The 18,328-nt window shown below is 49.7% G+C and overlaps 1 protein-coding gene across 1 annotated transcript; it reads right to left on the reverse strand.

Annotated features, from left to right (window-relative positions):
• Positions 1-757: 757 nt before the first annotated feature.
• On the reverse strand, positions 758-16,923 carry CYS1 (cystin 1). Its single transcript, XM_054629663.2, has 3 exons — positions 16,510-16,923; positions 7,038-7,090; positions 758-2,022 (listed from the first exon to the last, which is right to left on the reverse strand). The coding sequence occupies exons 1-3, from the start codon at positions 16,723-16,725 to the stop codon at positions 1,920-1,922; spliced, it is 372 nt and encodes a 123-aa protein (XP_054485638.2). The 5' UTR covers positions 16,726-16,923; the 3' UTR covers positions 758-1,919.
• Between the last annotated feature and the right edge of the window lie 1,405 nt (positions 16,924-18,328).

Consider the following 18,328-nt stretch of genomic DNA (forward strand, 5'->3'; position numbering starts at 1 on the left):
TTTTTTCCAGGAGGGTTAGAGAGCCATTGCTCCAGAGGACCCACCCAACTTCTCCCAACAATGCAGGCACATCTGCTCTCTACTCCAGCTATTTCTGGGCCACCAAGATATCACAGAATCATAAAACAGCCTGGGTTGGAAGTGTCCTTAAAGACCATCCAGTCCCATCCCCCTGCCATGGGCAGGGACATCTTCCACTAGACCAGGCTGCTCAGAGCACCATCCACCCTGGCTTTGACCACTTCCAGGGATGGGGCACTCACAACCTGTTCCAGTGCCTCAACACCCCCACAGTGAACAATTTCTTCCTTATGTTCAACCCAAATTTAGACTCTTCCAGTTTAAACCCTTATTATCCCTGGTCCTGTCGACATGCCCCAGCTGGTGTGCTGGGAGCTGCTGCCTCCAAGCATGCACAGCTTTGTGGGAGCTTGGCTCCCTCCCACTGCCCACCCTGGGCTGCCTGGGGGCTCCCCAGCTCCCAGTGTCCAGCCTTGCTGAAGGCAGCTGCAGGGAACACAGCTGGGGTGTGAGACTGTGTGCCAGGGCTGTGATCTAGTGCCCCCCTCAAGGCATCCCACCTGCCATCCTGCAGGGATGCATTCTGCAGGAATCCCACCTGCCATCCTCCAGGGATGCATCCTGCAGGAATCCCACTGCCATCCTGCAGGGATGCATCCTGCTTAGTCTCTGCAGGTACCAGAGCATGATTTTTCAGAGAGCCTTTTTCAGAACATTTGATGCCTTCACTGAGGGCTTCAGAGTATAGATGCATTTATTTGTGTTTCACAGGTCTCAGAAATCATGAAGTACTTAAAATACAGCATCTTAAGAGGTGTCCTGCACTTTTTTCTGGCATTTACACGTAGTGAAAATTTCATCTGATGCCTTTTATGCTTCAGCAGAAGATAGAAATAAAGTAATTTTCTACTTCTGATAATAAGCAGATACTCATAATATGTTAACATGCAGATATAATAAAAGCAGAAACCCAAAATACCAGGCTTCCCTGTCTGGGAGCATTGAAAATACTATTTCCTTAGGAGAGAGAACATTCTGGTTTACTTTGCAGTCAGCTAATGGTAAAATGCAGTGATTTTTCTTGTAGGACAAGAAATATTAGGGAAAGGCTAGGAGTAGCAATTCTGAAAACTGATCCCAAACAGCTGCTCTGCAAGAGCATGCAAGTACCCCTTGAGGAGGATGACTGAAATGGGGATGTGCCTCCTGCTTTCACTCCCATCACTGGAATGGATTCATGCCCAGGTAGGACTCATGCCGGGACCCTGCCCCAAAGGGCTCATACAAATCCTGTGTTCCCTGATGGCTCCCAGGAGCCTAATTTGGCAGTGTGGTGGGATTTGAACTCTGGGATTACACTGCCTATGCACTAGATGGTGGGCTCAATCCCCTTCTCCTCTTATCTCCCATACTGGGGACCAGATTGAAAGAGACAGTACCAAACTCAGACCTGAACCTGAGGCTTGCACAAGTGCAATTTGGCACATTTTAAGTGGCAGAAACATGAATTTCATTCAACATCTCCTTAAGTTCTGGATCAGATGATATTGCTGCAAATTTTTACTAGGTTCAAAGATTCCTTCAAAGCACCACATTTCAACACCTCTAGTATGACATTAATTCTAGTACATGTTCATTTAAAAATAGCATTTAGAAATGAGCTTCTAAATATCGATTCTTAAGATGGATTGGTCCCTCTTGCAGTGGCACCAATCAGCAGCTGGTGAGGATCTTCCTGCTCTCCCAGGGAGCTGATCAGGGGAACGTTCTCCTCAGTGCTTCCCAAGCAGCCCCTGATGCTCCAGTCCCCTCCAGAGCCCCCTCTCCCGTGCAGCTGTGGTGTCACAGGAGCTCTGCTCAGCCTGGCCCCAGGCTGTGCCTGCCGTTCCGTGGGGGGCTCAGCGGCAGTACTCCCGCTCGATGCTGGCCATCAGCTCCTCCTCCGAGTAATCATACAGAATCGTGGGCTGCCCCAATGGCTTCTTGCTGCCTTCTGGGCACCTAGCATGGAAGGGAGCGAGTTAGTGGTGTTGTGAGAGACAATCAGGCTCTGAAGATACAAGATCCTTGCTTCATTTCTTTTTTTTGTGAATGGAAAGATTGAGCTGCATGTGGCTGGCTGAGACACAGATACTCTGTCAGGTCTGGTTCCCATACCCCACTGGCACATTGCCTGCTGACATTTGCTATCACTTGGCACCAGTTCAGTCTGGGAGTTCATTACAGCACAACCCTTACAGTGCTCCAGGATCAAGCTCCCAGAACCTTTCCAGTTAGGCTCCAGGCCCAGCTAAAGGACAGTGTAATCTTCATGCTACTTTTAAGGTTTTATGCAAAAAGAGATTATTTTGTTTGCATTCATAAGGAATCTGAGTTTCAACCAAAATATGAATGCAGCTCCCTCAAACTGCTCTTACAGCTTTTGTTTCCACATCAGCACAGCCCTCCCATGAGTGGGAGCTGATGAATGACTCAAAGGGAACTGGTATGGGTTTTATTGGTGTTATCAGAGGTAGGGTACAGGAGAAATCTGTCCCTACCTGCATAAGGGAGAACAGTGACAAGTCTTCTGCAGGCTTTGACCACCGTACCTCATGCTACCAATTAAGCCTACTTGGTCTTGCCCTCCAGGACTCGAGAGAGGAGCCAGCAGCTGACAAGGAGTGCTTCTCCTTGGCCTTGTAGAGCTCTGGGAGGTGAGCAAGCCAGGCTGTCAGGCTTGGAACACATGGCTCCTTGGAATGGAGGTCATGGTGAGGGGCAGAGATAAGTGGAGAATTGAGCTGGTAAATCCAAACTGTAAAGTGCTCTGCCATGCCATGTCAACTAAGACTTTGTCACCATCCACTAGTGAAGAACAAGTAAACAAGAAATTAATGTTTTGGTTTTGTGTGTCAGTTAGTTCCTTGCCAAAGAGGAGAGATTTTCATATCCACTAGCATGGCTCCAGATCTGTCCCAGACTTGTTATCTATTGAACTCCTCTAAGGATGAGACCTATCCCAACCATTGCTCTTGCAGCTGGGATGAATAAAATTAATCCATTAGCATCCTTTAATTAAAAAAAACTGAGGACCTGTTTACTAGACAAAATCACAGAAACTGCCCCAAAGCAGGTATGTAAATGTAGAGTCAGAATTGAAGAGAAGAACCCTGAAATGCTTTTCTAAGGACACTTTGTCCTACAGAGGAGGTGCTTTCACACTGCTCTCCTTGGGCCAGGCAGCATCCTCGGGCTCCTGCCCAGCCCAGCTGCTCTGACCCCGCTGTGTTTGCCATGCCTCCCGTGTGTCAGAAATAGCCTGGTGTTTTTCCTGGAGTCACCTGATGGCCAGCTGGTGACACTGGGTAGTGTAGGTATTCTACAGTTACTTACACTGCACTATGCCCTTGATGGCAAGTTCTACTAGCAGCAAGCAGGATTTAGCAACTGGACTCTTCTGCTTATTCCATTTATTCATTCTCCTGCTGAGGGCTGCAGGGTATCTGATTTCCACTGCACTAGGTAAGACCTGAGAAGAAAGCTACAGGTCCAAGAGCTCAAACCATACAGCAGCATTTACAAAGCAATAATGAGAAAAGAAGTGCAGAAATCTGAGTTAAAACACACAATTTACTGATTTAAACTCTGCATTGTGACAATCCTCTAACTAATTTTATGTTACGTGATGAATAAGAGGCAGAGCTCCTGGCAGCTTGCTTGCAGGCCCACAGAAGAGCCATTGTTTCTCTTAGCAGTTACATAATTTCCCACTGTTAATTATTCTCGATGCTTCGGTTTGCATGGAGAAAATTTCCAGGTAAAACTCATTGAGACACAGATGTGCTTTGGAAAAAGCAAAAACAAACTCCACTTCCTATGCATACCCCAGAAATGAGAGGAAAAGAGAGGGCTGCATTTCTTTCAAAAGCAAAGGAAAAGCAAGCTGCTGCTCATACTATTTCTATTTGTGGCAAAGTTCTGTATCATTTAATACAGGAAAACTGAAATAAAATAAAAAAAGAGAGCTTTAATCTGGATAAAAGGAGGAACTTCTGCACCCTGAGGACAGTAAGCAGAGGAATAGGCTGTGTGGTTGCACAGGCTCCATCCTTGGAGGCTTTCAACACCTGATGGGACAAAGCCTGGAGCATTCTGCTCTGACTTCACAGCTGATCCAGCTTGGAGCCAGAGCTAGGAGATTGGACTGGAGATCTCCTGAAGCCATCCCAACCTAAACCTCCATCTCAAAGGCACATTGGTGCAGCTATTTCTGCTGATCCTAGAATTCAGTGAGCAGCTGAGGAAGAGAAATCCCAAGCTCATGATGTGCACAGCACAAAAGCTGGTGGCCCACAGGCCTATTCCTGTGCTCCTCCAGCTGCTCCAGCAGCAGAGGAGCCACCTTGCTCCTCTTGTCACTACATGCCAGGGCCGCAGAGCCTGGCTTCACACACAGAGTCCACCTGAGGGCTGTTAGACCTTCCAGCCAGGAAAATAACTGGTCAGTACTCTGAGTGGAAAGATTTTCAAACCCCAGATGTTCTGGGGAAGGAGAGAAATCTGTGAAGGAGCAAAGCTGAGAGAGAAGGAGTCAGCTGAAAAGCAAATGAGGGGAATGTGCAGTGTGATAGGACAGCAAGGAAAAAGAAGGCTAGTGCAGCTCCATCAGGATTACTGGGCAGGCTTCTGGGCGCCTCACTGCTAAAATGTTCTTAACAGCTTGGAGGGAGTGTAGAAAGCAGCAATAAAAGTGATTTAAGAGGCTGGAGCAAAGCAATTTAGGAAAGAGGAAAGCAAGAAATGTGTTCGATTTCAGCTACAGGCTTCTCGGTGTTTAAAGTTTCTTAAGGGAAGCAGGAGTTATGAGTGGGGTTTTTTGTTAAGTGTAAAGACAATGAACTATGTAATGTGGAGAAGGAAATGCAAAGGACAAAATTAGACCAACAGTGAGCAAAACCACCTTTGAGCAAGATCCCAGCCGTGGGGATGGCTGTCAGTGCTGTATCCGTGGTGTCAGGCAGGTACCTGGTGTGGGGGAGAGCTGCCTGCAGGCTCCTGTGACAATGGCCCTGATGGGTGACTAGGGTGACAAACTCCCAGGCACAAACCTGAGCTAAGTGGCTGAAAACTAGGTTGGGGTGAATCTAGGCCAGTGTTTTTTATCATTTTGCTGAGGATGGGCAAGTCCAGGGTTAATCATTAAAATGCCTTCTGCAAGGCCTAGCAGCTGAAAAATGGGTCAGAACAACGCCCTGGTAACTGTGCCAGTGCCACGAGCCTTGGCAGCAATTATAAAATCATTCCTGTGTGCCTGGGCTGTGTCATCCAGCCCTGAACTACCAGACACTGGAGAGCAGCTCCCAAAAGATTTTGGGGGAGTGAGGATGAGAGGTAACACAGCCCAACCAGGAGCACATCCAAAGTACTCAGAAGGGGCTGGTTCAGATGCTGATGTGGTGTCTGAACACAGGGGCATGTTCTAGGACAGGAGTGCACACCCACCTCTCTCTCACGTGATTGCCTATCTAGTTCTTCTTTCCTTCCTCGGCATGTGCTTCTCCTTTAATTGGCTTTATAGGAATTTCTTCAGTCAGCAACTCTATCAAGACAAGGCTGACTTTTGCTGTTTGTAAAGTGTTTATCTAGAATGAGTCCAGCCACAGAAATGTGAAGGATGAGACACCTACTAATGCACATTAACCTCTCTTTCTGTGGTTTGATTTGATTTTAATTGATTTGATGTCTTCAAAAATTTGTTGGGTGCTGGGCCGTTTCCAAAAAAATGTTTGCATAGTTCTTGCCAGCAGAAATTGCAATTCTGCTTATCTCAGGCAGTACAGGCACTTCACACATGAGCTGTGCTATGGGACTCTGGATATAAAGTAAATGTTATCTAAATGAAAATAATCTCCTGCTCTGTCATCCCAGATCAGAAAGCATTTTCTGCTGTCTCAAACCTTCCCCTTGTACATCAAAGAGGGTGGGAGAAGGGAAGCCCTGGCAGGGTGTGAGGGGCCAGTGGGTGCCTGGGGAGCTGCACAGGGGCCTGGCAGGGCTGGCTGTGCACCCCAGGAGGAGAAGGCTCAGTTGCCATCACCACCCAAAGCCCACTGAGGATGCTGGGAAGCACAGGAGAGGTTCAAGTCCCTGCAAGAGCACCTGTACAAGCCTTGCCAGGTGAGCTCCCTGCCAGCTGGGAGGGAGAGCAGCAGTGGGAGGGGGAGCAGCAGCAGTGCCTGGGCTCTGCTGACACAGCCAGCAGCACTGCTGGACGTTAGTAGGTCACACACCAGCATCTGCAGATTAGTCTGCTCTGAGTGCTGCAGGAGCAGAGGGGCTGGATCAGAGTCAGAGCTTAATGCTGAAGAGAGTGGCTCTTCAATGTAAGGAGGTGATATTTTAAGATAGTTTTCCAAGCCTGTTCATTTCACCTGTTTTTTTAGCATGTGTTAAACTGTTCCCATTCCTGGTGCAGGCAGACTCAGAGGCTCACTCTGCTGGACAGCTTTTGCTTGTGGAAAATTTCTGATTTCTTTTGTTTGGCACCCAGAGCAGCAGGTCCCCACCATTCCCCTGTCCCTGAGGGACACTCTTGTCTCTAACTGGTGTAGCATGGGAGCACCCGATAGGGTTTCTCTTAAGACTCCTGGGGAGCAAAGAGACATTATTCTCCTTTTCCACATGCTGCAGAGCCCACAGGTGAATCAGGGCCTGAGCTCTTTGTTGGAGCAATTCTGCACAGCTTTGCACTAACTACTCCAATGTGCCTCTCTGACATGTGGACACCCAAAATTCTGACTGCTCACAACCTCTATACTACACTTGAGCTAGAGCCTGAATCTTTTCAAGCAGCACCTGATTTTTTTTTTTAATTTGCAAATAAGCAAAAGGGTGGAATATTTAGGGCTATAAACCACTTCACACCATTCCCAGCTCTTCTGTACAGTGTTACAAATGCAGAAAAAGCATAAAGGCCCCTTGCTTCCATGTGCTTTCCCCATGCTGAAGATACCATGAAAGCAGGGGATACTCACTGCTGGTCAAGGTTGTTGTTCTCTGGGCTTGGTGGGCTTCTGGTTGACAAAGCCTAGGATAGAAGACAAGACAGTTAAAATAATTTGAATTCAAGGAGGGTGATTCTCCACCTCTACTCTGCTCATGTGAGACCCCACCTGCAGCGCTGTATCCAGGTCTGGTGTTCTCAGCACAGGAAGGACATGGACCTGTTGGAGTGAGTCCAGAGGGGACCATGAAGATGATCAGAGAAATGGAGCACCTCTCCTGTGAGGACAGGCTGAGGTAGTTGGGGTTGGTCAGCCTGGAGGAGAGAAGGCTCTAGGGAAACCTTATTGCAACCTTTCACTACTTAAAGGAGGTCTACGAGAAACATGGAGAGGGGCTGCTTACAAGACCTGTAGTGACAGGACAAGGGATGATGGTTTTATACTGAAAGGGCAAATTTAGATTAGATCTTAGGAAGAAATTTTTACTGTGAGCGTTGTGAGGCACTGGAACAGGTGGCCCAGAAAAGCTGTGGATGCCCCATCCCTGGGGGCAAGGCCAGGCTGAATGGAGCTTTCAGCAATCTGGTCTAGTTAAAGACGTCCTTGCCCATGATGGGGGGGGGGTTGAAACTAGGTAATCTTCAAAGCTCCCTTTCAACCCAAACCATTATTTCTTTCTATGAAACCTATCTCTGTCTACAGTGGGCAACATGTCCTGGTTTAAACTCCCTGGTTTGGTTTAAACCTCTGTGGAGACAATACAGGTACAAGAGACTCTCCTTTCCTAGCCCTGTTCTGCTGGTTCTGTTTCAGCACTCAGGACAGCTGGGTGGCTGCTGGCTACAGAATCAAAATCCCTGAATGTTAAACCTCACAGTTTTCCATGAATGCCACTGTGCCACCAGCTGCAGGTAACAGTATGAAAATACCTGCTAAGGGAGGAAGTCACAGCCACATCAACCCAATTTTCACCTGACAAAGATGTTTCCTGGAAAAATTATCCATCTGGGCTGAAATATCCATTTTCCCTATGCTGGAATCCCCAGGCTTTTAATGGGATACCTGGGGAGCAACCAAAACCAAACCTAATGGTATTTAAAATGGGGGCAGGGATGGGACTGTTCCTCCCCAGCTGGGCCAGTAATAAAATGAACCCTCTGCAGCCAGGTACTACTGAGAATAATATATCTATGATCTTTTTCTACCTTTTCACTGTATTCTCACAGGGAAAGGGACTGGGACATGGCTTTGCATCTTAGCTTGTCATTGTCGGTTCTGAGGTGCAATCCTGAAGCTGGTGGGCCTCCTTCATACAAACTACCCCGAATCCCACAACAAAACTAACAAGTTGAACAGGTTGCACCAAATCAGGGTCTTCCAGAAAACAGAAATGAAAAGCTGTTCCATCAGTGTGGAAAAGAATAAAATATTTTCTGTACAATAAAAAAGGGAAGTGTCTTTGTTTGAGTGACAGGTGTCTGCTAAGGAAGGCAGGAGCATCCCTTGGAAAGGAAAATGTAAACCCCTTCTCTCTGAACCACTATAATTTTGAAATTAAGGGGCTCTCAGGCAAAGATATGAGAATAGGAATAACAGTTCTTTACTGGTGTGTATGATAAAGCAAACAAACCACACCAGCTCTGGCACTAACACCACACAGACACAAACCCAGGCCCGGCCGCCTCAGCCGCGGCGCTTTCCCCTCGGTGCAGTTCCGGGCACGGCCAGCAGGGGCGCTGCTGGCTCCTGGCAGGCAGGGCAGGTGCGGTGACTCCCCCCTGCCCCATCTGCAGGGGGCGCTGTGGCACGGGCTCGGGCAGCACACAGCAATGGCGGCTGGGCCCAGAGGGGAAGGGACAGAGGAGAGGCTTTGCCTCACAAACCCCTGGGGTGGCCAATCCCGCTGCCCCAGCAGGACTCTGGGAAGCAGCAAGCTGGGCCAGCAGGATGTCTCAGCAGGCAGGGGGTGCAGGGCTACAGTGCAGTGAAAGCTCAGAGCAGTGCCAAAGAGACAGCAGGGGTGGGACAGCAGTGGCCTGGCTCCCAGCAGGGCAGGGAGAGGCGAGCTCAGGATCCCGGGCACCCGAGCAGATGGGGATGGGTCCCTGCTTTAGTGAGGCGAGGGTTAATAAGGTCCCACTTCAGTGGCTGATCTCACGAGCTCTGGGCTGGGCTCTAGCGGCAGCAGCAGCAAATTCCCATCCCCAGGCAGCAGCTCCTACTGTGCTCCTCCAAAGCCAAGAGACAGAGCCAGCCCCTTGCTATGGGTAGAACAGCTGCCCATTCTTTTAAAAGGTTGCCGAGTTCACAGGTTGGGCTAGTTGCTGCCAGGGTGGAGTTCTAACTGTTTGTTATTGTAATCACCTGTCATTTGTTATTGTAATGACCTGTCGTTTTCGTTAACTACCTGTCGTAATTGTTAAGAATTCCCCCTTTGGTCAAGTGGCACCCTGCTGCTGCCTGGAATATGGCACCCAGATGGTGAAGAGGAGGGGACATCGAGTTGGCATGCAAATGACTCGCATCCAGCATGCAACGGGAGAAATCCCTCACCAAACCTAGAGCCAACACAAAATAGACAGATCGAAGTGATGTCTAGATGTGAGCAACAGAATCCAGTATCTGCTGAGACCCTTTTTACCCCTCACCCTAACCTAGATGTCGGCTGGACAGAGGACCTCAAATGTCAAATCAAAAAACAGGGAATCTCTTGATGCTCTGGTGAGGACAGAGGCCCCAGCTCTGCCCACAGACCAGTGGACAAAGCTGCGCTCTTTCTCCTCCTCCAAGTCACTCCTGGGAACAGCGGCGGTGTGAGCATTTCAACCTGCCCCAGCCCTGTCCTTTACCTGCCCGACTCTCACAGCACCTCTGCCCCTCAGAGAGAAACTCCCAGGTAAGAGAAGTGCAGCCAGATGCCCTCCTCCCCTGAGCATGGCCACTTTTTTTTGTTTTTCTCAAGTACCACGTTGTTAGTGTTTTGTAGCAACTTATGGGGAAAAAAATCCCTAAGTAAAAAGGAACAAAAGGAAGGAAACCTAACTGCCAACTGGAGGCAAAGGAACCAGGGAGAGGTGTGGAAAAGCTTGCAATGCAGAGCCACTGCCTGTTGCTCTGCTGTGTTTCTGCAGGGCTGGATGGGATCAAGTGATTCCTCAGGAAGATCATGTACGTGCTCTCAGAATAGCTCAAACCTGTGCTGCCTCAAGGTCATGCACGGGACTGGCACTGGGAGCTATGGAGGGGCAATGCCCCACTACAGGCACTGCTGGTACAACAGTGATGGTTTCACACAGAGTTTTGTGCCAATTAAAATCTGTTGGTATTGGTCAGGCTTGTGTGTGCCATCCCCCAGGTAGAAATGTCCACCTGGGTGTCTGCACATATTGCATGACACCTGATTTTAATTTTAGGATATTTTTTCATTACATTCCTTCCTCAGCTGCTTCTCACAGGGGATGGACAGGAGTTGAGGTTTAAACACTGTGGTCTCAGACACTGAGAGGCACACAGAGAGGTGCTTGGTAGTGAACTGCTCAGTTCTTCCCTCCCTCTTGCAAGGGCTTTGTGCTGCTGTGGTCACCTTTGGCTCCCATGCTTCAGCAGATGAGGAGAGCTGCAGCAAGGACACCTCTCTGATGGCTCTGGCTGAACATCTCTTCCAGGTGAGCCCTTAGTAGCTTCTGTTTCAGGAGCCAGGAAAGGTATCTGTTGTACACTGTGTTTCCCATCCTAGCTGCTTTTGTCAAAAAAATACAAAAGATGTTGCTGGTTTTTCATCGAGTTTTAGCGTAATACCTGTCAAAGGCATTTCACATCCTTTCAGAAGAGTTCCTGCTCTTTGGCAATACTTTATTTTCTCTGGAAGAGGCTGAACTACTCTAGAAAGAGCTTCTGGGTCCAAGCAGAGACAAGGGTATGTGAGAAAGCTGACAGTGAGGTAAGACAGTTCTCTCCTGGTTATTTATGATTGTTTCTTGGCAATCTCCCACATGCAACAAGAGCAAGAAGCAGTGCCAGGAGAACAGCATGCTGAGCTCTGGTGGCTGACTTCTCCTGGGACTGCATCCCACAATGCAGCTCCTCATCCATCATCCACTGGACTACTGTTGAGGCCCGAGTTTCCTTCCACCAGGTGAAGAACATTATTCATCCTCAGCACCAAGGGAAATAGAGTTCTTTAGGAGTGCTTTGATGATGTTTTTCCCACAGTGAGAACCCAGCTTCCAATACTTCTGTGCAAAGGATGGCTTTGGATCATTCCAGGGAGGGGTTTGGATTGTACAGTAGGTTGTCTGTTTTTTCTTCCCTTGTGGCTGACTCCTCCGTATTACGAGCTGTACGTGTTGTGTGGGTGGAAGACAGAATTAATTCGTCATCAGGATAGTGCAGCTCTGGTTAGCAAAATCTGCTTCTCTGTGCAAAACCTGCCCCCACCTTTTCCAAGGGATCTGTCAGCAGCAATACTTATTGCCCAAGAGAATTTGGAACTGGCACATGTAGATGTCTACCAACATTTCATCCAGTGCGTGAATCAAAAATGGTGGCAAGTGAAAACAAGAGGCACCTCCAGCCTCTGCCTTCTCCCTGCCACGAGAGTCTCCACAATTTGGGAGCTGCTCCCAGTTCCTGCAGGCAAAGGCCACTTGGCTGGGGTGCCTGGGTGACATCGTGTGCCGGGCAGCAGGCAGGGAGCAGAGCACAGGCTGCCCTGGGCTGTGAGACACAATAAACACTGACCCCACCCAGCCGGCTGGGGAGTGCTGTAATGGGTGTCTTGCAAGTTCAGCACATAATTAGTCTTAGCCCTTTATGTGGGTTAGGATGATGTGCATGTCAGGACACTTTAATATTATGGGTTCCTATCCTACAGCTAAATAAGTAATTGCTGGCCTGGTTGGCCTGTGTCCTGGTAAGAGTTAAATGAAGTCAGCTTCTCCTTTCTGCAGCTTGCAGTCATCTTTTTATTACTCATCTAGACCATGGCGTGTCTCCTTGTTTTCCACCTCATTCTCAGCACAGGCATTCTGTGCTGACGTCTGCTGTGCCACAAAGCCCCACATCACCCCCTCCTCCAAGTTTAAAGGCTTGGCTATTAAGCTCACCCAGCATGTATCCACATTTAATTTAATGTCATGACATGTGGGGTAGAAGGGTTTGACAGTCATTGCTCACGCAGCTCAGCCATCCTGTAGGGCAGCAGCTCCTGGGAGCAAGGCAGAGCTGAGAGCTGGAAGCAAGAGCTATTTCTCTCTGCTGCATGCATAAACCAGCACTCCTGGCGTGCAGCTTCCCACTTCCCCCAGTCCAGTGCAAGTTCCTCATGGCCCTGCCAGCCCTTAACCCCCACTTTCTCTGTCAGCTCTAGCAGCTATGAATAAGCTGGGTGAGAACACCCTTTCCTGGAACCTTCCACAGGGTGATCTGGAGCCATGTACCTTTGGAGGCTCTAGAGCTGCTCCCAAGCTGCACTGAAACCAGCCAGCTGCAGTCTGGACTACTAACATTGTCTTCAAAACTGAGAGGCCAAATTCAAGCTCTCTTTGAGATGGTTCCTGTGCTGGTCCCTAAGCAACACCCAGTCATTATTTGAGAAACTACAACCTGGTCCTAACCAAAAATCATGCCAGCTCAGTGGGGCAGACCGTCATGCTCCAGTGCCAGGCAGCTGCTATGGTACAGTTTACCATATGGATATAGCCCTGAGATGCAGCAGAAATACGGACTCTGAGTACAGGTGCAACTCATCCAGGGAGTGACTGAGCCCTGTTAAGTATCTACATAGGAGCAGTGTGGTCTCTAACAGTGCTGGTCCATGGGGTGTGGTTTAATAGTGCAGCATTCTGACAAAGGTATGCCAGTGCCTCTTTCCCTGCCTCTGCTCCTCCCAAATCCCTCTTCACAAACACTCCATGAACTGGACCAGTGGATCAGTTTGAGCTGAAATGCCAACCTGCTGCCGTGGCAGGGAGGGAGGCTATCAGTGGAGAGCACTGCAGGTGCAGCAGCAGGGCAGCACCCTGCAGCACTGCCAGCACAGGACTGGGGCTGAGACAGGCAGCACTGCTGGAATCAGCCTCTCCAACCCACAGCCAGTACTGCTGGCTAAAAAAAGCAGCTTACCTAGGGCGCCAGTAGGTGCCAAACGTGACGCAAGGCCCCAGCTGCACCCCAGGCAAAGCACTCCCAGGCAAAGCACTCCCAGCTTTGCTTTGGTCTGCAGCAACATCCTCTGGCCAGCCAAGGAATTAGGAGCAGGCGGTGGATGGGAAGTGGGCAGGGATGCAAGGAGTTCCCACGCTTCTCCTCTCCTGCCAACTAAACCAGCAGCTCCCAGCTATTCTGCACATGCCCTGGGCGTACTTTTTAGATCACAAATAGTTTCCAGGGAAAAAGCCAGCCATGCTCTGCCAAGTGAAAGGGGGGAAGTTGTGGAAAATACCTAGTCAGCAGTTTTCCAAGTCCAGGTGCAACACAGCTGTGCTGGGAGGGTGATGCTGGCTGAGGGGACAGCACAGCTCACTGCTTCTGGGCTCTGGTGAAGTTTCAGGTACTTTGAACAAGACAAGAAATATAATGGGGTAGAGAGGGAGACCTTTAACTCAGCAACCACCAGATCTACAACTGGACAATAACTACAGAATCTGAAATAATCTGACTTTGGGAAGTTCAGGGAGTCCCAGATATACAGCTGGAGATGACATTTTCTAAAGGCCCCATGCTCCCTATGAAATTAAAGCACAATGTCTTGATTCGAGGGCATTTTTGACTTTTAAAACAACCAGGAAGAAAATGTTGAAATAAACTGCTAACAAGGTGGGATCAGAAAGATCAAATTTCTGTTTGAGGGAAGCACATTTTAACAAGAGTAGAAAAATAAACCTGAGTTCCTGTAAGAAGCTAATGGGGCATGGCATTTAATGTCCCTTCAGGACCCTTTTGTGTTTGCAGCTGGGGATTAGCAGCCAGCCACGAGGTGACGCTGTGCCACGTCAATCTGCAGAAAAAACATCTGGCTGAAAAAATGAGGCAAAGCTTTGAACACTCGGGTGTTTTAAAATTATATTATAGTCCCTCTAGGAATTGGTGAATACACCCTCTAGCTGTGCTACTCCTGTGCTGCAGCTGGGGTGATTTGCCTCATGGAATCACATCCAGTCTCCAGTCAGGAGGAGAGATGGTGCCATGGAAGCAGCTGTTAAAACTGAAACCCTAACACGTCTGTATTATTCCTCCATTTCAGGAAGGCAATGGGGAAATGCCTGAGGCCACGGCCTCTGCCCTGGCTTCTAGCAAGAGTTGCCACCCCTGCTCTGTGCTGCAGCAGCACCTGCAAAGCCTCAACTACATTTTTCTGTCTTAAGCAAAGAAACAAGGAATAGCACATACAACTGTCTAGAATTGAGAGCAAAGTTGAAAATGGATGTTTAATGCTGAAAAGAGGTGTTGGGGTCTGCTCTGAGGCATGTGCAAGTTTCCAATCAGGATTTGGTTCCCAGCCTGCTGCTGTGATATGCTTTCACCCTTTTTTGCTCCCAAGCACTATTTTAATATAATAAAGGTGGCTCAAGTCTTTAAAGGCAGCTGCATGCTCCACCAGCCCTTGTCACCTGGCCTGAGTGCCCATCAGTGCTGCCAGCTCGCTGCTGGATGGCAAATTGTGCCAGGGTTCAGCTATGAAACACAGCATGGATGCACATCACACCCAGGAGAAACCCAGCTGTGACAGCAGAATGATGAGTCCTGTTTGCAATTCTGCTCTCTTCTGACTGGTGTCAAAGGTCTCTTCTACTCCCACTGGCCACAATCTGCTCCTCCAGGGGCCACTTCTCATCAGACTTTCTTACTGTGATACCTCCTTGTTGCCTTTCCTCTTCCTGCCTCACCTTTCCCCCGTTAACGCTGTTGAATTAACTCATCCTTTCTTCTCTGAAATTTCTTTGCTTATCCTCCAATTTGGACAACTGAACAGGGCAAAGAAAGCAAGTTCTTACCACAAGACAGAAACTACAAATGACTTTAGAAGCTGTCAAGACTGAGAAATTGCCCTAAAATTACGAGCGATGCAATGAAGGTGATATCCCTTTCCAGAAACCTCCTCCCCCAGCCTCCTGGGAAGGGTGGGACTGCAGTTTGCACAACAACCTAAAAGACTAAATTGCACCCAGTAAACAACCAAAACCTGGTGCTCCAAACGGTTTCCTCCCTCCTTTTCACAGGCATGTGACCTTTTAGGCCTCAAGGAGTCAGAATACTAAGCCCACGACTTCTGTCTCTGCCATCTCAGGTTCAGGAAAATAAAGTGCTACCAAAAAAAGCTTCAAGTTTGCCCTGAAACTACCTGAGACTTCTCTTAGCAGCCTCTATTCCCATAAGTAAAGACAAATGGGAGAAGTCAGGAGGATTACTCCTAAATGAGAGGCCCTCAGAGGAGCAAGTAGTGCTGGAGTAAGCTCCATTCATTCTGCAGGAGGGTTTGGAGTTTAAAGAGCAAGGGAAAAAATATGTCAATACAAGATGTCTATTTTTTTTTCTTCAATTTCCAAACCTTACTTCGAGGTTTTTCTTTAAAACCTGTCTAAATAAAGGGTTCTCATACAGAACCCTGCCAAGTTTCCGAATGGAAAATTTAGTTTGTATTAAAGTAATCCCACGGATGTGCAGTTCAGTGATGGAAATGATACCCTTCTAAAGAGCAAAACTGAGGCATGCAATGTAGAATGTTCCTGGGTCCTAAATATTTCTTTAAATTTTTGAATTTATTACTTTATTTTGACAACTTTCGTGTATCTGTGGAGAGCAGTGTTTATCTAACAAAAAACACACAGCTTCCAAAGCCAAGCTAAGATGAAAGATGTCGGTGATTTTTGACCTCATCACCAGCTGATATATATGCTGCTGTTATTCTTGGATTGGAAAAAAAGCCCAAAAGATAAATCTCAACTCCCTCGGAAGCAAATCCATTATTTGTTAAAGAGACTGAAATGTGCCTTTAGAACGAGCCAGACTGCAGTTGCAGCGGATTGGCAAACGTTAAGGGGCAGCTTTATGTTCACATTTTAAACCTTCTGTTTACAAGCCCGACCCAGGAAAAAGCAGGAACCGAACTTTAAAAAGTCGACCTATTTTTACAAGTCAGGAAAAGAAACTTCCAGTAGCACCGGGAGACCGAAAAACGGGATGGCCCCTCTCGGGATTAGGTTTGCCTTGCACCGGAGACTTAAAACGCCAAGAGAACAGCAAAGAGAAAACGCCAAGAAAGCAGCAAAGAAAAAACGCAAAGAGAGCAGAAAAGAGAAAACGCAAAGAGAGCCTGGAGCCTGGCTCGCAGCGAAGATCAAAAGAATGTAACGCTGTTGATGTTCGGAGGAAGCCGCGGCCGCGGCGGGTGGCGCCGGCTGCGGCAGGGCTGCCCAGGGCGGCGGGGACACCCGGGCTGGGCTGGGCCCGGGGCCACCGCCGGGTGGGCCGGGGGTGCCGTTCGGGACCGGCGGGCACTTACCGCCTGCTGGAGCGGGGCCCCGCCGCCGCCTCCCGCCGCCTCCGCGCCGCTCCCGCCGGCCCGGGGCTCGGCGCTGCCTCCGGCAGCCGGGGCTCGGCGGCCGGGGCCGGGCGGTGCCGCCGCCCCCTCGCCGTCGGCCGGCGCCGTCCCCGGCGGGTCCCGGCTCTGCCCCGCTCTGCCCGCGGGCCCCCGCCGCCGGCTGCTGCCGCTGCCCATGGCCGGAGCCGGCGGGAGCCGCCGCCTCTCCCGGCCGGGGCGGGAGCGGCGCTCGGCGGTCCGGGAGCCTTTCGGGGGGAGAATCCCACCCCGGAGCGTCCCGGGGCCGGGGGAGGGAGCGGCGGCGCCGGGGAGGGTGCGCGGCCGTCTCTGATCGCGGTTCTGGGCAGGCTGCCGCGCTCCCGTCCCTTCCAAAAGTTTCCAGCCCAGCCCGTTAGCTCGGGCCTCCCAAGCACCAGATCCTTACAGACATTTCCCCGGGCTGGCGGAGGACATTGTTGTCATCCTCGGGAGCCATGCAGCACGAGCAGCACTCCCGGGCTACACTTTAGCACAACTCTCACGGACGGGTCCTGCAGAGCTGTGGAGAACAGCCCAGCCCGGGGGATGCCCCGCGGGGAGGGTTTGCGGCACTGAGTGCGGTTCCGGCCGTGTGCCTGGAGTTAGAGGGAAGCCCCCGGGCAAGGGGTGGGCCAGCCGGGCACACCTTTAGCCGATGGCTACAGACAGAGTCACCCGACAGCCTGTCAAGCCTGTGGAGCTGATCCCCCAGCCGTCCTCGGCTGCTCTTTGCTTCCAGCAGTTCAATATTTGCATATTGTTCGACAGTGCAAGATGATAGATATTAAAGGCAGGGCTGTCATTCCCTCCAGGGACGGAGGGCAGGGAAGTACAGTGGCTGTTTGGTGTCCAGCCCGTTCTGCTTCCCTTCCTTTCAAACCAGAGGCTGATAAAGGCAGGGGGCACAGAGGTGTAATTCCTTTTACTGCTCCTCGGCACTGACTGCAATGATTGCATCTACCAGTCAGTCATTCTGCTGGTTCTTCCTGAACACTGAGCTAAAGCCCAAGAATTTGAAGTGGAGGGGGCTGGAGGAAAGAAGGCAATGAGAGGTCAGATCATTGTTAGAGAGATGAGCTCACAGCAATTGGGACTTACAAGAAAGATGGGGATAGACTTTCTACCAGAGCATGTATTGATAGGACAAGGAGTAAGGTTTTAAACTAAAAGAGGGCAGATGTAGACTAGATGTAAGGAAGAGATTTTTTTACAAAGAGGGTGGTGAAACACTGGCACAGGTTGCCAGGGAGGTGGTAGATGCCCCATCCCTGGAAACATTCGAGGTCAGAGCCATGGGGCTCTGAGAGACTGGGTGTACTGGAATGGCAGGGGGTTGAACTAGATGACCTTCATAGGTGCCTTCCCACACAAACTGTGACTGAGAAGGATGTTCTGTCAGAAGAGTAGATCATCTGGGAGCGTGGGGGTGTGGTGTCACATCCAGAGCCCTGGGTCCAGAGCCAGGCCAGTCACAAAGTTGTTTTGGATCTGAGGCAGGTCTTGGAGAAAGGAGAAATGATGCGGCCTGGTTGCTGAGGAGGAGATGGTGGAGCTGAATATGGGATTAAATAGCCCAAAACTAAATGTCCCAAGGGGAACAGACTCTGGAAGCATTAGAGACAAAAATTCTTCTCAACAAGAAGTGAGCAAATTCTTCCTCCTCCTCCATCCCTGCTGGCTGTCTCTGAGGGAGTGGAGCCTCCTGGAAAGTTTCCTGGCTGCCCCCATGGAAACAGTTCATTCCAGGACAGTTCCCCAGATT

Source organism: Agelaius phoeniceus, chromosome 3 (assembly GCF_051311805.1).
Source record: "Agelaius phoeniceus isolate bAgePho1 chromosome 3, bAgePho1.hap1, whole genome shotgun sequence".
Taxonomy (NCBI): domain Eukaryota; kingdom Metazoa; phylum Chordata; class Aves; order Passeriformes; family Icteridae; genus Agelaius; species Agelaius phoeniceus.

Excerpts from the sequence above, each read along its gene's own strand:
- CYS1 (XM_054629663.2), bottom strand. The coding sequence starts at position 16,725 with ATGGGCAGCGGCAGCAGCCGGCGGCGGGGGCCCGCGGGCAGAGCGGGG. Across the intron at positions 7,091-16,509 it reads GGGCCCCGCTCCAGCAGGCG|GCTTTGTCAACCAGAAGCCC; the intron begins GTAAGTGCCCGC and ends CTTCTATCCTAG. Across the intron at positions 2,023-7,037 it reads AACAACAACCTTGACCAGCA|GTGCCCAGAAGGCAGCAAGA; the intron begins GTGAGTATCCCC and ends CTTCCATGCTAG.